The 20,295-nt window shown below is 42.4% G+C and overlaps 1 protein-coding gene across 2 annotated transcripts; it reads left to right on the forward strand.

Moving 5' to 3' along the window:
* Window positions 1–5: 5 nt before the first annotated feature.
* mybpha (myosin binding protein Ha) lies at window positions 6–19,222 on the forward strand. 2 transcript variants are annotated; one of them, XR_013973682.1, is made up of 14 exons: window positions 6–458; window positions 2,688–2,747; window positions 2,976–3,041; window positions 3,420–3,554; window positions 3,977–4,144; window positions 7,813–7,901; window positions 8,025–8,220; window positions 8,517–8,656; window positions 9,966–10,125; window positions 10,523–10,659; window positions 13,114–13,300; window positions 13,465–13,521; window positions 18,617–18,650; window positions 18,897–19,222. XR_013973682.1 is itself a non-coding variant. In XM_080899227.1 (13 exons), exons 1-12 carry the CDS (start codon window positions 173–175, stop codon window positions 13,497–13,499), a joined length of 1,659 nt encoding a protein of 552 aa, XP_080755353.1. In that variant the 5' UTR covers window positions 6–172; the 3' UTR covers window positions 13,500–13,521; window positions 13,723–14,357. The 2 variants fall into 2 exon arrangements, 1 of the variants encoding a protein (XP_080755353.1); XM_080899227.1 differs by lacking the exons at window positions 18,617–18,650; window positions 18,897–19,222 and adding an exon at window positions 13,723–14,357.
* The last annotated feature ends 1,073 nt before the right edge of the window (window positions 19,223–20,295 follow it).

Raw genomic sequence — 20,295 nt, forward strand, 5'->3', positions numbered from 1 at the left:
CTACTCAATTAAGTTGAAGGACCGTATTTGATGGTTTCTTAATTATCAGTTTAATTATCGACAGGTGTGTTACCTGAGTTAAAGGTACACAACTTTTTTTCTCCTTATATTTCTTTACCTTCAGTCTTCCCATAGAAGATGTGGCTTAAGTGGGTAGGCGGGTGTAGAAGTCATGGGAATGGGTGGAGCAGCCCACCAGCCCTCAGTATATATGTTACCTAAGACTCTTCCACCGCCTCATCCCGAGGAGTTCGCGTCCGCCAGCAAGATGCCGGCCAAACCTGCACCTATCAAGAAGTCACCAGTCAAGAAGGCTGCGGAGAAGGCACCTGAGCCCGTTCCACCCGTGGAGGCTCCACCTGCCGAGGCCGCACCTGCTGAAGCTCCTCCAGCCGAGGCAGAAGCAGCTGCCGCCCCTCCAGCAGAAGACACCCCCGCTGCTGAAGGAAGCGCTCCCGGTATCTCGATAGACTCTTGGGAACGGAGTAGAGTTGCAAGCTAATATTACTAACCGTGACTATGCGTGGGTAGCTCTCGTGTTTAACAGTGTTTGATTTAATTAAGAATATAAGCAGACATTTTCTCCCCCAAGTTAGGAAGTTCTACGCTTTTGTTGCATCAGACAGCTTTGAAGCATCCTAAAGCCAGTGATCAAAACTAAAGTGAATGCAGTGCAACAAAGTGCTTCCTAATTGTATCAAGTGAGTAGTAACAGTACAATTGTCATTAGTTTTTACAAGTACTTACTTTGAGCAAGGCTGCCATAATTTACTGCCTGTACTAGCAGTGGATCCGAGTACACGTGCAACACCCCCACTCTCCCCTTTCCACAAAGTTGGGATGTGAATTCCAGGAAAACTTAAAAGAAAAACCTGAACGAGACCAAGCATACCGATTTAGAGCAGAAACCTTCCCTTTTAAGCAGCTCTCTCTATAAGTGACAGGGAACTGAGAAGACCAGTTGCTCTAGTTTTAATGGTTTTACAAGCCACATGGTTTCCATTCTTACTTGCTGTAGGATTTCAGCTGTTCCACAGTTCAGCATTCCTTTGTCATATTTTTTCTTTCATATGTTTTAAGTAGGTGACAGGTGTGGACTGCTGGCATGGCCATTTGGGACCCTTTAATACAGAGCTATGCTGCTGTAATATGTGGAGAATGTGTTGCCGACATAAGCAAGGCTTTCCCTGAAAATGATGTCATCTGAATGGCAACATTTGTTGCTCTAAATCTGAGTAAATTTTAAAAATACTCATCATTTTAAAAACAAAACAAAAAAACAAAACCCTCTAATCTCAGTTTGTCAGGTCACAGATAAAAGACCTAAAAGTGTCTGAGCTAAGAAAACGCAGCTGAATTTCTAGATCTTGCATTTTGTTTTGCATGCGACTTGAATTTGTTGGCATGGTGGCATTTTTGTGGAGAGCCTTATTAGTTGGGAGATGTCCCTCCAACAAGTTACACGAACATTTTTTTCAAAAAGCAAACGGATTTCTTATTTTTTTACATTTAATATGTTGTCTTTGTACTATTTTAAATATAATTTAGTGTTGAAAGGATTTGCAAAACATTGTGTAGTGTTTTAAATTTTACTTTACAATCTGAAACTTGAACACTGTAAACTACAGTGTGTGCTACATAAGCAAAGTACAACACATTTCTTTAAAAACAAATCTCTCATGCTTCTACTCCTGTTCAGTAATTTACCCCAAGTTGACCACACATTAACTGTAAACACCAGCGCTTGAAGCCTTTTTGCAGACTGAAACGAAAGCTGGATCACAAGTTACCCTCTTGTATCAATACTCTAATAAAATGAAGAATTGGTTCAATGTGTTTTTGGCTTTAAACCTCGACACATGACCCTTAACCTTAACTGATGGCAATATGACAGAAGACAGAGGAGATTGAACAGCTACTAAGAGTAAACTTACACCACAGGCTGTCTCCACACATATGCAAGCTGATATGCAACATGTGTTTGTGTTCCACTGTGCACTTCTTGTGTTTCTGTCTGTAAATGTGTTTGTGTGTTCATCTTCCGCCTTTCTTAACTGCTGAGGTTTTTGTTTGTGGACATCTGGTCACCTGTTTGTTCTAACACAGCTGTACCCACAAAGCCTCTTCTCTCTTATAAGAACTTGGCAGCTCATCTTAGGCTTGCTAAGTAGCATCTAAAAAAACCCACAAGACTTAGTGTGGAGATGCTGTTGTTTTTCCCCAAATGTGGTGCTGTGCGTTATGACAAACACAGCATGCAAAAGAATCGAGATGTTGCAATGGTCCACTCAAAGTCCTGACCTTCGCACGAATGAAATGCTGGACAGGAGCTTAAGAGAGCTGTGCATAAAAAAAACCCCAGAGATAAGATAAAACTTTATTAATCCCTCGGGTGGGTTCCTCTGGGAAATTCAAGTGCAAGTCTCAATGAACTGAAGCAGTGTAAAGAAGAGTGGGCAAAAAGTCCTCCACAAGACACTGATAGTCAAGGATTCCTTCAAGTTATCACTTCTAAAGGTGGTCCTGTAATATGACACACATTTAGTTTTCACAAAAGGTTCTGTGAAAACTTTCTTTTTCACATCACTGTAAGTTTATCAAAATGCCTAAAAACGTTCAATTACCTGCATTAATAATGTCAAATTGTTCGTATCTAACTGGCTTCCCTAACGGCGTTTTAATGCTAGCTACAGCTCCTGCCGCTGAAGATGCTGCTGCTGCTCCTGCTGCAGATGCTCCGGCAGACGGTAAACATTATCGTTATTACAAATAAGTACTTCCCATCATGACTTTCCCAATCTGTGAGAAGGTAACTTCCTGATGCCTTTTTCTCTGCAGTAAAATAGTTTTTTTCAAAGGTTTGGACATTTGCATCGTTGAATGCTGCTGTATAGAAAAAATACTGTGGATAAGTACCAGGTTTTTTTTCTTGTATTTGCTTATAAAAATGTAAATATTCTCCTTTTTCTTGCTAGCTGCTCCAGTGGAACCTGCTGTAGTCGAGGAGCCACCTAAGGCCCCCACACCACCACCTCCTGCAGGTAACACTAACATCTGATCCTGCTGTGTGTCAGATGTAGCATTAATCTCCTAAAACAATTATATTCACTTTTATCTTGTATGTAAAGAAATTAAAGAAAGAGATCCTCTTATTTAAAAAGCTGGAAATGATAAATGAATTTGGCTTTAAATCAGATCTTGTATCAACATATTGTTTGACTGTTTTTCTAATGCTTCATTGTGAAAATGACAAATCTTCCATAATAATTATCAATAAAAATAACTGAGTTGCAGCTCCACATATTTATGCATTAGAATGTAAAGTATCTTGCTAATTTTCCCATTATGTGTGTACTTTTAACTGTTTTGTCTATATTAAGAATGCTTTATCAAGCTTCACTGCACTAAACCTCTCACAGTCCCCACCAGTGCTCCTTTGGACGTGTCTGTGGATGATGTTAACGACTCCAGTCTCACCATTAAGTGGAAGACACCAGAGACCATCGGAGACTCGGGCCTGGATGGATACGCCATCGAGTACTGCAAGGATGGAAGTAAGTCTGCATATGTGTGTCACATGTATGTGAGAGTGTTTGCTTGCACCTGTCCCCAGCGTGTCAGAGGGCAAATATACTCATTGCTGGGTCCGGGCCGTATACGGCAGGCATCAGTTTACCGGCTGTCGCTGTATCTCCCGACACCACTTTTAGAAGCACTCATTTGCTCAGATGACGGCATGCCTTCTGAGATTTCGTCACGGTAGCCAAAGTATACTTCTTATGGGCAGGTTGTTTGTAAACTGGTGTCAACAGGTGATAAACCAGTTAAGTTTAATTGAGGGGTTTTCAACATTCAGGAAAATTGCAATAAATAAAAAACCATCAGGAGAAAAAGCGGATAGTTTGCATTCTTTTCATAATATGGAATAATGACCCTGAAAGCCTCTCACTAACACAGATCCTTGGTTTCCCAACAGCAACAGACTGGGTTGTAGCTAACGAGGAGCTGACTGCAGCTAACCGATACTGCATCAAAAATCTGAAAGCAGGTGATTTGCTGCGCGTGCGCGTGGTGGCTGTAAACCCCGGTGGCCGCAGCGAACCTGGAACACTCGCTGACCCTGTGCCAATCCGCGAGGTTGTTGGTGAGTCATTATTGCACCTCACTATCAGGCAGCTTCCAGCAAAGTTGTCTTTTTTTGGACAGCTTTTTTTTTAAAAACAGTCTAAAATCACATAACACACTTACAAGTTAGTCTTCGTAGAAAGTGTCAAACCAACTCTAAAAACGTCTCATAATTCCTAAAAGGTTTCTTCAAACCTTTGTTGCTAAGCTCCCGTGACATTATTCTGTTTGGAGAAGGAACCACGCAAAGCTTGCTTGCACAGTACAATGAGAATTTCTATTTCATAGTGAGAATTAACACAGAGAATATGCTGTTCATCTCTGCACAAGACGTCCCGCACCAGAACCTTACTACGAAGCTCTCGGTTGCTGTGCAGCCACCTGGTAAAATGACTGTCTCCAACTCTTTATCAGGAGCTCTAACATAGTTGTAACTTATGACCTATCCTTAAAATACTCATGTTACAACCAGTGAGGTAGAGGTGGTATTAACTGCTGGTGCCTCAGATGGATTGCACAGATGCAAGCACATAAATCGCAAAGGTGCTGACAAGAGCTTTCATTAGCTGTAAGTCATGCTTTCATTTGCATGTACGCACATCTTCAGTCAAGACTGCTGGTTGGTACACTTTCAATTTACAGAATGTTCCTGTCATTTTATACATCCATGAAAATATATAACTAAACTAAATATAACTGAATAAATATAAAACTAAATTGCACTAAATCACTTTGAATCAGTTTGCAGCTTTGGTCCAGACTATAATATCACTTAATATACAGTAATGTACAAAAGCCGCCCCTTGTTTCTTTGCAATTTGCTAGGAAAATGGGAATTAGCTGCAGCATTTTATTGAAATATCCACACATACATGTAAACACTGCATATAAAGCAAAAACAGAGTTTGCACAATTCTAACAAGGTTAAAAGTCAGTATTTGCTATCAGCACCTTTATTCTTCAACGCAGCCTAAACTCTGTTAGGCGAACGTTCGTGTAATTTCTGTGAGTACTATTCAGGAATCCAGGCTTCTTGAAGGACATCCAGCTGTTCTTTGGACGTTGGCTGCCTTTTGTTCTGCTCTGAGTCAAGTTGATCACACACTGCTTCAGTCATGTTGAGGTTGAGTCCATGACTGAAAGTGTTCCACTGTCTGTTTTTCTATCCAGGAATGCTTTTACATTACTGGCAGTGCTGCCAGAGATGTTTTACAGATACTAATGTGTGATGGATCAAAATCTTACTAAGGTATCGTGAGAGGTTGCTCTCCATAAATCACCTTGTTGGTGCAAAACTACAATTTTATGTCTATCAAACTGTGTTATCTTTGACCTTTGTATTACTTTTTGTGTCTTTCTAAATCTTTGAAAGACTCGATAATTATTGCTCAAGAAAGCAAACTGAAGGCTGACTCGAGATTTTTGCACAGCACTGTATTGCCGATACAGTTTGGTACATTCATTCATGAACTGTGTGTGTGAAACAGTCTTTCATTTACTTATCACTGGGTCACAGTTTACTCAAAAAAAGGCCAAACACGGTTATAGCTAGAAGTATGTAGGCGTTTGCACCACGCCCAAATAGGCTCATTAGCAAATATTAACATGCTTGCCCTAAGATTGTTATATTAGCATGACTACCATGGGAAACGTGTTAAAGCATTTGACTCCAAGCACAAAAAGAGACTGCCTAGTACTATATAACTAATAATGGATGCAGCCTTTTTGCTTACGATTGCATCAACGACTATTCTTTCCCCTTTGACCAATGCGTTCTTGTTAAAAATGCAAAAATCTGGCTGATGGTTATTATGACCTTTGTAAAATTCCTCACTTTAACTGTTGCTTCACTATTGTGGTGTGCTGTGTACTGAGAAGTACAGCTCCAGAATACACAGAGACTCTCTTGTCACCACACTTCGCTCACAGTACTTTTTCTGTGGTTTAAACCACAGTTGGTTTATTTTCCGTAGTTCTGATTCTGAACCCACACACTGACGTAGTGCCGACCTGAGTTGACATGCCCCAGTTACCCACAGCTTACTGTCTCTAGGCGTATTTCCTGGTTGGTGAAACATGAGCCTAATTGTTGGATTCTGTATGGCTTGTTGAGGTTAAATTCAGCTGTGTGTCAGTCACAAGCTGTCCGGACCAGACACCCATCCACAGGTTTAAGCTTTAGAGGAAGACATGCTGACCTACATATGCTGAAAGCCCCCTACAAAGACATTTTATCCGGAGACAATGGCAGATTATAGATTCCTTGCAGGGGGGACTTACAGGCTGCTGGATGCCACAATGCCTGCAACACTTCGGGGCATTGCTGGGAAGTGTGCTGATTAGCAAGGATTAGTGTTTGAGCCAAATCTGGAGGCAGCCCTGATCTACTTGGGAAATGGTTGTTCCAGAAGCAAGATCCCATCCTGAGAAGCAATGATACGGTGACAAATGTAAGAACAGGAAGGCAAGATATCAGGTTAGATTTAGTGCATCAGAAGGAGAAGATGTAAACACTCTTATAGCTAGAAGAAGATGGAAGTGGATGTGGTGCCCAATGGGAGGGTAGTTTGAGTGGATTAGGAGAAGCAGGCTGTAGGGGGGGGGGTGAATGAGGTGAGGGAGGGCAGGAGCCTGGTGGTTTTATTTATCCTCTAAGCCCAGAGAGCTTTTCAGACATTTGCTGCTTATGCAGAAACATGTGAAGATGCTGTTCCTGATACTTAGCACTTGGCGTGAAGGAAACCATCCAACAGAGCCCAGCTAGATGTCTGCGATGCAACTTCACCTGTTTGATTTTAATTCACATCAGGAGTTGCTGCAGTCGTCTGCAGACGTGATATCGCAACCACTGCTCAGCTGAAAGCGTTGACATGTATTTGTGGTTCCTTTGGGCACGACATGAGGGCTGTGCTTTCAGGGTTCAGTCTTTCTTGTCACTAAAGCTATTTTAGGAGCTGCTGGTTTACTTGTTCGGCTCTCCCTGCCCAGATACTGCACTTTTCTTTAAGCACACACAACCTTTGTTTAGATTTCACCTCATTTTTTGTTTTGTTTGGTCCTGCAAAACTGGGTCATGAGGCATAAGCACTTAAACGGTGGCTTGAGTGTGACGATGTATCAGGTCTACTTGCATCAGTATGGAAAAGATTTCATGTTAGCTTGTTTTTTATGTTTTTAAGGAAATGTTTTACGTTGAAAAACTGAAGTGAAAGTGCGACGAGCTGACGCTTTAAAAAATCTTTGATGATCAAGTTAGTTTTTAATTGTATGCGTTTCGCACACATCGCTGTTTCAAATTAGTTTGTTTTGTCCTGCTAACAGTGCATTTTCCACTTTATAGTCATTGCTCTTTCTAAAGTTAAATAGACTGTCAGCTTCTCGGCTGTTATGACTATTTTTCTGTCATGAATTTGCATTGTTAAAACTGTTGTGGGTTAATTTTAGCCTGTTCAATCATGTTCTTGTAGACTTTGCAGCAGCAGTAGCTGCTCTATTTAGATCTTGTTGACCTGCCATTATATGCATGTGTGACCACACTTTAAAGAGTCTGACAGGATGTGTATACACCGTGCTTTATGCTGTTAGCATGTAATGTTAACTGTTCAGTAAATCAGCAGCAAATCTGCTCAGTCAGACTGTAGAAGACGGACGAGGTGAAAAGTAAACATGCTTGATTTGACTTTGCAGACCGTCCCAAGATCCGCTTGCCTCGGGCTCTCAGGTCCCGCTATGTCAAGAAAGTCGGAGAGCAGATCAACCTCGTCATCCCGTTTCTTGTAAGCGGGCTAGTGTGCACGTTCACTGCATTAGTCAGTGAGGAAACATAAAAGGCTGACAGATACATTTTTGAACACTTCGGTTTATTTTGCTTTTAACCGTTCTCGTTTTCAACTCCTTAGGGAAAGCCTAAACCTGCAGTGTCCTGGCTTAAAGATGGTCAGCCTGTGGATACCAAGAAGGTCAATATCAGGAACAGTGACAAGGACAGCATCCTGTTCATCCGCAGCGCTCAGAGGGAGGACTCTGGTGTTTATGAGATGACCCTAAAAGTGGATAGCTTTGAAGATAAAGGCACAATTACCCTTCAGATTGTGGGTGAGTAAAACAATCTCATTTACACAAAGGAATATGTGAGCGTGTCAAACTGTTGATTCACGCGAGGCCTTCCTGTTAAATCTGCTCAACTGGCTTTGCAGCCGACGTGTTGACTTCCTTGTTTCTAGACTTGTGACTTTCTCTGGGTATTAGCCAACATAAATGACATCTCTGACAAAGATGCCAGAGTGCTTGAGCCTTGTGCCAGCTACTGCTTAAAATACATACAGTTTAAATAGATGGTTTTCTCATTATGATTGTAATACCGTGATACTTACAGTAATGTGTTTCATCAGAGCGCCCTGGTCCTCCTGCTAGTATAAAGCTGGTGGATGCCTGGGGCTTCAATGCTGCTCTGGAGTGGACTCCACCCAAGGATAATGGCAACACAGACATCACTGGATACACTGTCCAGAAAGCTGACAAGAAGACTGGGGTATAGTAGAGATTTACTCAAACTGCACAAAACCCATCTGTTACACCAGATCAGTAATGTTGACATGAATCTCACAAACCCAGAGCATCACTTTCTATTCATAGTTTGAGGTCGAGTTGCCCCACAGGTGTTGGCATCTTTAACACGACACAGAAAGATGCACATTTATGTGCATTTAACTCGGTTTTCAGTGTTTCATTCAATATGATGCAGTCAGAGTGAAGCCTTACTGCAGCATATTGGTCTGTTTTATAAAGGTTCTGTATTATTGGTGAATTTCAGATTAACTCTGAAGTCGGAATTAACAAGTTCCCAATAACAGTTTCATCTGGATTGTCTCCTCAACTGGGATTTCCAACTCGGAAATTCAGAGCAGGAGTTAACAATCAAAGATGGCGGCAGTGAATGTAACCAGTAGTGGATATCTAAATCTTTTCATTTGTACAGCCCCTGTTGTGTATTTGTGATTTGCTAATAAGACATTTGCAGAGCAGCCACTATTCGGGGATGTGCTGCAGCGGTGCTTTTCAGAGCAAAAGCACAGGTATTGTGCTGTATTGGTAGTGATGCATGAAAGACTCAACCTTGCTAAAACCAAAACAAATGCTTTTTCAATTTCTACAACAATTTCTGACATCCAGGCAGCTGGAACGAGGCATAAATGTTCCATTTACAGAAATGCACTAACCAGAATGTTTGTGAAAATGGTCTTTGTTGAAGTGTGTTAGTGAAACAAAGACATTTTTCAGCTGGAGTCGTATGTGTTTTACAATGAGCAGCATTAGAACTTGCAGAACAAAGCAGCCACTGTGACCCTGGTATGGTAAATGGCCTGTATTTATATAGCACTTTTACTAGTCCCTAAGGACCCCAAAGCTTTACATATCCATTCACACACACATTCACACACTGGTGATGGCAGCTACATTGTAGCCACAGCCACCCTGGGGCGCACTGACAGAGGCGAGGCTGCCGGACAATGGCGCCACCGGGCCCTCTGACCACCACCAGTAGGCAACGGGTGAAGTGTCTCGCCCAAGGACACAACGACCGAGACTGTCCGAGCCGGGGCTCGAACCGGCAACCTTCCGATTACAAGGCGAACTCCCAATTCTTGAGCCACGATGGCCATTTATGATTAAATAAATGTTTAAATTGTGTGTGAGTGTAGGCAGGGCCTTGAAGGGACTTCACATATTACATGTGTAAGTATACTGAGTATACTTGAACTTTTTTGAATTCAGTCCAGTAAGGACCAGTCTTGCTATCATTTCACACGTCTGATCCGACTGTCTGCTGTCTCACGCAGGAATGGTTCATGGTGCTGGAGCACTATCACAGGTTAAGTGCCACCATCTCAGACCTTGTCATGGGTAACTCGTATTCCTTTAGAGTGTTTGCTGAAAACAAAGTGGGCATGAGCGAGAAGAGCACTGTCACAAAGGAAGTGGCCACCATCCAGAAGACAGGTGACCCCCTGAATGCACACAGTACTTTCATTTGTCTCACATCAGTTTGTTTCTGTTGCATAAAGTTTTAGTGGCACGGCTGCAGTACGAATGGATACTTAGATTTTATTGAGCTGTGGTTAGTTGCAAGAATCTGAAGTGGAGACTTGAGGAGTGGGAATGGCCTTGGCACTGCTTTAAACATAAGTGGATAGCTCTCTTGGCAAGTGCTCTGCTATTACTGAAATAAATTTAAATAGGCTGTGAAATCATTAAGATGATTACCATAGTTGTGTTACAGTGTGTTTTATTCTTTAAGCAAATGTGTGTAGTAGTTCCACTTTTAAACATAATGCAGTAAAAAAGAGGATCTGCACTATATCTGGCTCATGAAAGCTTAACGCTGCTTCCTTTACAGGTATTGTCTACAAACCTCCTGAGTACCCGGAGCATGACTTCAACGAGGCTCCAAAGTTCACCACGGCCCTCAACGACAGAGCCGCCACCGTGGGATACACCACCAAGCTGCTGTGCTCTGTTCGTGGGAGTCCTAAGGTTAGACGTGCATTACTCTCATTTACAGATGTCAAAAAGGTTTCATTCATATTTTTTTCTTGTCTGAATATTTGCTTAGTATTTTATGATAGTTTGTCTTCTTAAAACATTTGTAATTAGGCGCCTTAGATTTTAGGGAACTATTATGACAGTGGTTTAATATTAGAGCTCACATTTTTAACAACAAAAACATCCAAAACACCAACATCTTATATAAACAGCAGTGTCTATACAACAATTTATTGATACTAGATCTTATCAGTTGGTATCGTGGTGGTATCCTAACAGTTGACTGGATATTTAGAGCTCATGCTCACACTAAAGGTACAAAGCTAGGAGGACACATGGAAGCATCTGCTGGTTATAAATAGAACTGGCCTATTGAGATTTAGGGGACTTTCCATGTTACACAAACATAGCAAATGTTCCTTTTTGAACTGAAGCGGTCTTATTCTCACCAGAAAACCTCACAAATGCACTTTAAATATGATATTAGTGCCACAGTTAAAAAAGGATGCACTCTGGAGTTCAGGGAGGGCTTCCACTGGTATGTTTATGGGGATTTTCAGAATGTATCTCACTGTTTGGCAGCAACTGCTTGGGTTAAACTTATCTTTACAGTTGTCTGACAGATGCAGGCAGATTAAGTGGCAGTTCAGAATGGAAATGCAGTTGATTATTCGTCCTAGCTGTCCTTGGCTTTTCCCCAGGACAGCAGCAGTTAGTTGCCCTGTGCGTGCCGGTGTAGATGAGACAGAGCTAACAAATTTGGTACAGCACGGCACAAAAGCTGATGTTAGACAATGAAGAAAACAGGGATTGATGGGTAATTTGTTTGTAGCTTTGTGTTTGTTCTTTTTTGCAGCGTTTAGTATTTATTAGTCGTTTTATGACAGTATGCCACAGTTTGGGACAGTGAAACTTATCACAGACAAAGTCTGTAGCTGAGAATAATGAGAAAGCAATTTTCCTTCAAGTTAGTATCTACAGACTGAGAGCTGTCCTTGCCAAATAGGTCTTTCTTGCCTTTCCCTGTGGTGTAAAAAGATTTCTCCAAGTAGTTGTATCATCTGTATGTCTGCTTAACCATGCGTCCAACAATCTGTCGTCCTCTGCTTATCCAGCCTATCCCACTGGGCATAGGGCGGGGGCAGGGTACACCTGGTCATCTACTTAACCGCTGTATGACCAATACTTTAACTTCACGTCTTTACATAATCACTGTAAATTGAAATCTCTTATACTCCTGTAAGTGGGCTTGAAGTGTTTTATAGCATGTGTTTATCGAGCCACCTCCTCTTCCCTGGCATGGAGTTCAGTGTGGAGAGGTCCAGTACAAAGGCATGCTCAGTAGTGTGATAGCTTGTCCTGTTGTCTCTGATAAAGAGCTGTCACATAGAGTAGGGGACTGCATTAAGGGGGTGAGAGATGCGTGATAAGAAGGGCGGACAGAAAAAGAGACAGTGATAAGAAGTATAGATTGTTCTCCTTTCATGGGTGATTGAAGATGTGTTTGTAACACAGAAAGCACTATTTTTGCCGCCCAAACAGACCACAGCTGCAGAACAAGTTTAAATAGCTCACTCTGTACCAAGCAGACAGGAAAGAAAAACCACGACAGTTTAAAGTAAGAAATGTAAAACTGAAGTGGAAAAAAACACATCGGTGAAGCTACAGAGGTGGACCACAAATGTCAGTTTTGCCAGGATTAAGAGATTTAAAGACCAGTTTGAAACGGTAACATTCACTGACTATTGGCAGGGGTTTATTAGGCTTTACTGAGACGCCAGTTGTGTTTTGTCACACAGGACACATTCAGTCAAAACAGAATTGGTCTGAAAATCAACCTTTAACCTGTAGAAATTACTGGATTTCTTTGCATTTTCCCTGTTTCGCCATTTAACCATTTTTCTGGTGACCAAGTCCGTTGCCATGCCAACAGTTCTCTAAGGCTTTACATAGGTTAAAGAGCTAACATCGAAATCAGCATGTTCAAATAAACACTATGACAGTGTGACCAATGTGTATATTTGGGAGGTTCGTCTAGTCTTGGGGAAATCTGAAATAAACCGAGGTGCACAGAACCTGGATGTCTTTAATTAACTTATTTAATTAACTTACAAACATAACCTGATCTTGATATTTCGTGGCAATCTTTCGAATAGTTGTTGAGTATTCAGCTTGGAAGTGGTAGACCAACTGACTACCTTAACCATGCTTCATGGCCAAAACTGTCACACACTTTTTCACGTGTCTCTATTAGTCATCGTGTCTTTACAGATTGGTTCCTGAATGTGTCCGATGAATATTCTCATGTTGCAGAAGAGATCAACCTTGTACATCCCAGCTGCTGTTATCATGATAATTCATGCAAGATGTTGATTTTCATTAACATCAGTCTTGGTAATTTTGTGGTAAAGTTAATTTATTTTGTACATTTTTCTTTCATCTCAGCCTAAGATCGAGTGGTTGAAGAATCAAATGGTCATTGGTGACGACCCCAAGTATCGTCAGATCTCCAACCAGGGCATTTGCTCCCTCGAGATCCGAAAGCCCTGCAGCTTTGATGGTGGTGTGTACACCTGCAGAGCTAAAAATGCCCAGGGAGAGGCCACCGTCTCCTGCAAGCTCGAGGTCAAACGTATGTATCTACTGTTGATCAAATGGGGAAATATTTCTACATTTACTCTTCAATATTTTCTCCCTAAGCTGTTGTGAATTATTGTAACTATAAAAAGACATTTACATCAATTTGAAAAGCAGAAGTTTTTTTTAACCACAGCTACACTTTTTTTTCCTAAACAGAGGTCATTCTTCCAGATGCTGAGAAGGGGAAATAAACTATTATCTAAACTTCTAGAGGTAAGTTCATTAGCAACTTACCTCTGTTCACTTGCCTAAACCCTCACTGTAAATACCTTAGTAACATAGGACACTGTGAACATCCATCTGTAAACAAGCAGACAGCTTTCCCCTGTGCTCTGCATCTACCTGTACTGTTTTGTTTCAGTTTGTTTTTATTGCTTTGTTTACTCTTCGAGGTGTCTCCCTATTTCTCTGTAGGTGGCCTGTACTGTAAGTTCTTGTGGTACCACTTGGCCATAAAAATAAAACCACTGCCAGATAAAATGGATGATTTTGATATGGATCATCATTTTAGCTCATCATGTTCCAATCCAATATTCTGCTTCCTGGCAGTCATGCTACTTAGACACATCCCACTCACGCTTGCAACTAGTGCAAAATGCCACGGCACGATTTTTAACTGGCAGAAGGAAATTCGACCACATCACTCCGGTCTTGGCCTCTACATTGGCTTCCAATGGAATTTAGGATCCGTTTTAAAGTTCTTTTATTGGTTTTTAAATCTCTAAATGGTCTGGCACCTGTTTGTTTGTCTGACTTGTTGAAGCCACATGTCCCCATTCCTGCGCTTCGGTCAGCAACTGTTGCTTTCTGTCCCAAAGTCACGGCTGAAACTTGGAGGAGACCGAGCGTTCTCTGTTGCGGCTCCGATGCTTTGGAAAAGCCTTCCTCTCCTTATTAGACAGACTACATCAGTGCCAGTTTTTAAGTCCAGATTAAAAACCTATTTTTATTCCCTGGCTTTTAACTCTGTGGGTAACTGGCATTTTTATTAATTTTATTGCTATGTCTGGTTTTTGCTATTTTATTCCTATATTTATATTTATTGTTATATATATAAGATAAGATAAGATAAGATAACCTTTATTAGTCCCACACGTGGGAAATTTGTTTTGTCACAGCAGGAAGTGGACAGTGCAAAAGTTATGAGGCAAAAATTAGAATACAATAAGAATAAATACAGTACACAGCTGTACAGAATAGAATAAAATAATATACTATATACAGTAGAATAAAATAGAATAAAAATATACAATAAGATAAAAATAGAATACGAATGCTATATACAACTGAGTAAAAATACAACGATGCCAGAAAAGATTATTGCACTTAGTGTTATTGCACATGTGTGGATGTGTGTGTTTGTTCAGTTAGTCTTTGTTGTGGAGTCTGACAGCAGTGGGGAGGAAAGACCTGCGAAATCTCTCCGTCCCACACCGTGGGTGCCGCAGTCTCCCACTGAAGGAGCTGCTCAGTGCTGTCACAGTCTGCTGCATGGGGTGGGAGATGTTGTCCATCAGGGATGACAGCTTAGCCACCATTCTCCTGTCACTCACCACCTCCACTGGGTCCAGAGGGCATCCTAGAACAGAGCTGGCCCTTCGGATCACCCTGTTCAGTCTCTTCCTGTCCCCAGCAGAGATGCTGCCGCCCCAGCAGACCACGCCATAAAAGATAGCAGAAGCCACCACAGAGTCATAGAAGGTCTTCAGGAGTGGGCCCTCCACCCCAAACGACCTGAGTCTCCGCAGCAGGTACAGCCTGCTCTGCCCTTTCCTGTAGAGGGCGTCTGAGTTATGAGTCCAGTCCAGTCTGTTGTTCAGATGAACACCAAGGTACCTGTAGCTGTCCACAGCCTCAATGTCCATACCCTGGATGTTCAGTGGTTGCAGTGGAGAATGCTTGTGCCTGCGGAAGTCTACCACCAGTTCCTTGGTTTTACTGGCGTTGATCTGGAGGTAGTTCAGCTGGCACCAGTCCACAAAGTCTTGAGTCAGACCTCTGTACTCCTTGTCGTCCCCATCAGTGATGAGGCCGACTATTGCAGAGTCATCAGAGAACTTCTGCAGGAAGCACTGGGTGGAATTGTGGGAGAAGTCTGCAGTGTAGATGGTGAAGAGGAACGCAGCCAGAACCGTTCCCTGTGGGGCCCCCGTACTGCAGACGACCCTGTCCGACACACAGCCCTGAGTCCTCACATACTGTGGTCGGTCGGTGAGGTAGTCCAGGATCCAGGTAGTGAGGTGATGGTCCACTCCAGAGTTCTCCAGCTTGTCCTTCAGAACCGAGGGAAGAATGGTGTTGAAGGCACTGGAGAAATCAAAGAACATGATTCTCACAGTGCTTCCAGCGGTCTCCAGGTGAGCGAGGGAACGATGTAGGAGGTGAATGACGGCATCATCCGCTCCAATGCCAGGCTGGTAGGCAAACTGAAGTGGGTCCAGTGATGAGCTTGTTAGGCGCCGAAGCTGAGCCAGGACCAACCGCTCCAGGGTCTTCATCAGGTGGGATGTCAGAGCCACCGGCCTGTAGCTGTTGAGGTCCTTGGGGCGTGAAGTCTTTGGCACTGGTACAACACAGGAGGTTTTCCAGAGCTGTGGGACTCTTCCCAACCTCAGGCTCAGGTTGAAGAGGTGCTCCATCACCCCACACAGTTGGTCCGCGCAGGACCTGACGACCCTCGAGCTGATGCCATCTGGGCCCGCTGCCTTCTTGCCATTAATCCTCCTCAGTTCCCTCCTAACCTGGGTGGTTGAGAGAGACAGGCTGGAGCCTTGTGTTGAGTGTGTATTGGATGCTGTTGTTGGGGGTGGGGGGGAGTGAGCAGGGTGAATAGAGGAGGTGTGAAGTGTCTGAGGTGTCTGAGGTGGAACAGCAGCAGTGGGGGTGGGTGAGTCTGCAGCCGATGTTGCAGACTGCCTCATGGTTGAATCAAATCTGTTGAAGAAATGATTCAGTTCATTTGCCCATCTCACATCCCTCCCAGGCAGAGAGTTCTGCTGTTTGTGGCCTGAGATGGTTCTGAGGCCTCTCCAGACTTCACCAACGTTGTTTTGCTGAAGCTGGTTCTCCATCTTCTGCCTGTAGCTCTCCTTCCCATTCCTTATCAGTCCCCTCAACTCTCTCTGCACCCTTTTCAACTCCTCTTTGTCTTTGGATTTGAAGGCCCTCCTCTTCTGCTTGAGGACGGTTTTAATTTCTGGGGTAGTCCAAGGTTTGTTGTTGGAGAAACACCGTACAGTCCTGGTAGGTACAGTGTTATCCACACAGAAGTTTATATAGTCAGTAATGCATGTAGTAAGGCTGTCGATGTCCTCTCCATGGTCGTCACAGATCACCTCCCACACAGTCGACTCAAAACAGTCCTTAAGAGCCTCCTCGCTCTCCTCTGACCATCTCTGCACTGTGCGGGTGGCTGGTGGCACCCTGCGCACTAAGGGCTCATACACAGGGACAAGGTGCACCAGGTTGTGGTCAGATTTGCCCAGTGGAGGGAGAGGTGATGAACTGTATGCCTCTTCAGCATTGGCATACAGTAAGTCCAGTGTTTTATTGTCTCTGGTTGAGCAGGTCACATACTGGGTGAAGGTGGGCAGTGTGGAGTCCAAAGAGGCATGATTGAAGTCCCCTGATATTGTATATATATTCTTTTTAAAGTGCTATATAAATAAACGATGATGATGATGGCCTCTCCCTGTATGCTATGCAACATCACTATGACAAAGTATTTGTTATTAAAGCTTTCACTGGCAAACCCAGTTTACTGGCTCAGTTGTCATTGGAGATGAAATGGGACAGACTGATAAAACCTGCAGAGCCACTGACCAGCCATGAGCTGCAGTGACAAACTCATCAGTTTAAAAGCAACGCCGCTCTTGCTCTCCTCTTCCCTCCTCATGTCTCCTCTCAGCCTTTATCCTCTGTGCATTTTGTACATTGCAAGCCCTGCTTTTAGATGTGGTAATGTGGCGAGGATTAATGATGGCTAAATAGAAATACCAAATCTGATGTTTTCACTGCTTTTATTATGCTATTTATATCCTCACTCTTAGACTGCCACATTTGTGTTTTGGTGTTTTAATTACTCCAGTGGTGTAGAATTTCACAGGGAGTGCTAAAAATTTCCTTTTAACTATTAAGATCTGACACATCAGCAGATTCACATCCGTTGATAACTCACTCTGTTATTTTTGTACACAGCCTGTTGTTAAATTTCAAACAGAACGCTCTATTTATGTTGCTTTAGCCTGCCTAAAGTTTCATGCTCACCTGCAAGCAGCTTTGCAACCCACTTTCTTTTTATGCTGTATCTGACTTCATCAGTGTCAAATCTCTTGATACCTGCTGTGATGGTGTTGCTCTTTCTGCTATGTGCTTTCCATGGAGAGGTTCCAGAAAGCAGTCACAGCAAACAAAATCTTCTCAGAGTGTAGGGATCCTGACGAAACTCTAACTGATTATATTTAAAAATAACCACTTGTGATTGAATGTTGCTGTTCAGCTCCAATTACATTTTGTAATATGCAATATAGGAGAACAACCATTGTGCATTATTTTTGCACTTTGAACAGTTTCAGTGTCCTTCTTAGTTGTTTGACTTGAGGGAATAAAATAGTTGCCATGATACATACACACTTCAAACTTGACCTTGAGTGTGGTCAGGGACACAAGTGTCTTCACATCATGCTGTTACGTAAATGGGGTCACATACCTTTCTACTCCGAATGCAACTCCAGTGTGTTTGGATGGGTTCACACCTGTATTTATGTACAGCTGTCCTCTTGTGATCAGATTACTGAAAAAGCGTTTTCAGGCCAAGTGTAAACTGTGCCCTATAAATGACGTGATCCTGCTTATAAGTCTACAAGGTGTCAGTATGTGATCCCATACAGCTCAGCCTTACATGGGATGGCCCCGCATGGGGAGAAAGAAGGATTAGGCAGGATTGGCCATTGGGCGAGAGATAGGGGTGATGTCAGTGCGGCACTCGACAGCTTCTATAAATGACTCCAGATGATCTGACACACAGCCAAACTCTTCACATTACCATGAGTCAACAGGCCGAGTGCTGTGAGAAGAGGGGAGAATGGGCTAAGAGAGCAGAAACTGAGGCAGATAATCCCTGATGGAAAATACGCACTTAAGCAATCTCACACATAAGGACACACCCAGACCTACAAGACAGCAAGACCTTAAACGAACGGTCAAGCTTTCTGTCAGAATGTTTCTGATTAAAGTGATTACCAATATCTCATGATTCCATTTAATGTCTTCTTCCTTTAATTATCTTTCCACCTTTCTTTGGCTTTAGAGGACCAGCAGAAGTCCAGGTCTTATGTTTTAAGGTAAGAGTGTGTGTGTGTGTGTGTGTGTGTGTGTGTGTGTGTGTGTGTGTGTGTGTGTGTGTGTGTGTGTGTGTGTGTGTGTGTGTGTGTGTGTGTGTGTGTGTGTGTGTGTGTGTGTGTGTGTACATCATTCAGTTACCGGTAAAATAATTCATTAAATTAATGCACAATATGCCAATTTTATATCCTCTGTGGAAATATGACTGCGTGTGTGCAAACCTTATAAATCCCTCTTATTTCTTCCAGAGTGTTTGAGAAGGTGCAAGTTGGCTGTGCGGCAGTGTGTACATAATGAAGAAATGGGCAGAACACCATACCAACATCTCCATGTCTATTTCAAATCAGACACCCTGACTCTCCCTCCAGCATGCATGGAAGATCCAGCCCATCCCCGTTTGCCAAACGTTGTATGTTATTTCAGTTGGTGACATGTATGTAAAGCTATATTTACCATGTTTTTTCTGTTTGTTATAGTAAGTATATATAAGGTACATGTACTGCTCAATGAAACAGTAAATCCTGGGAGATGCGATGCCTGTAGGGATGTTAAATAAAGGTTATATTTTATTATATGTTATGTGATTTTCTTTTTAAAAACATAAATTTAAAGATGCTTATAATACAGTGTCCCATATGCTATTAGAGTTATCTACAGTTATTAAGAGATTCATAGGATTTCAATAATGAGAGTTCAAGTTGTTATCATTTAATGAAACAGCCTTTGTAGACTGGTTCTCTGGCATTTTGATGAAATTCTGGTTACTGGTGGCGTAGTGGTGAGTACTGTTGTTTCTCAATAAGATGTTTCTAGCCTTCGTTAAGTTCCTGTTCCTGTGACTTAGTGGGTTTCCAGGCTTCCTCTCACAGTCCAAACGTACAGTTATGTCCATTAATATTTGGACACAGACAACTTTTTCTAATTTTGCTTCTGTACCTTACCACAATGAATTTTAAATGCAACAATTCAGATGCAGTTGAAGTGCAGACCTTCAGCTTTAATTCAGTGGGTTGAACAAAAAGATTGCATAAAAGAGTTTCCTCCTGTTAATGCTCTGCCAGGCCTTTCAGTTGCTGTTTGTGTGGAGAAGTTTAGTCTTCAGCAAGTTAAAAGCTCAGTTTGTTACGGTCAGGTGACTGATTTGGCAGTTCAAGAATATTCCACTTCTTTGCTTTAATAAACTGTGTTGCTTTGGCTGCATGTTTTGGGTCGTTGTCTATCTGTATTATGATGCTGCCCAATCACTCTGACTGCATTTAGCTCAATTTGAGCTCAATTTGTCTCTGAACACAGACAAACAAACAAACACTAGTGCCCCAATGACACTGGCAGCCATGCATGGCCAAGCCATCACACCGCCCCGCTGTGTTTTACAGATGATGTGGAATGCATTGGATCATGAGCTGTCTCATAATTTGCCATCTTGCCATCATTCTGAGAGACGTTGATCTTGGTTTCATCTCGAAAGAATATTTTTCCAGACCTGTGCTGGCTTTTTTGATGTTTTGTTTTTTTGTTTGTTTTTTAGCAAAGTCCAATCCAGCTTTTCTATTCTTGGGGCTTATGAGTGGCTTGAACCTTGCAGTGAACTCTGTATTTACTTTCATGGTTGGTTACTGGTACACCTACCTCCTGGAGAGTGTTGTT

This window comes from Rhamphochromis sp. 'chilingali' (genome assembly GCF_963969265.1).
Source record: "Rhamphochromis sp. 'chilingali' genome assembly, chromosome: 12".
NCBI lineage: Eukaryota > Metazoa > Chordata > Actinopteri > Cichliformes > Cichlidae > Rhamphochromis > Rhamphochromis sp. 'chilingali'.

Bases quoted from the DNA above. Each gene is read 5' to 3' on its own strand.
- mybpha (XM_080899227.1), top strand. From the start codon at position 173: ATGGGAATGGGTGGAGCAGCCCACCAGCCCTCAGTATATATGTTACCT. The intron at 459-2,687 runs GTATCTCGATAG...TTTTAATGCTAG, and splicing joins TGCTGAAGGAAGCGCTCCCG to CTACAGCTCCTGCCGCTGAA. The intron at 3,555-3,976 runs GTAAGTCTGCAT...GTTTCCCAACAG, and splicing joins CGAGTACTGCAAGGATGGAA to CAACAGACTGGGTTGTAGCT.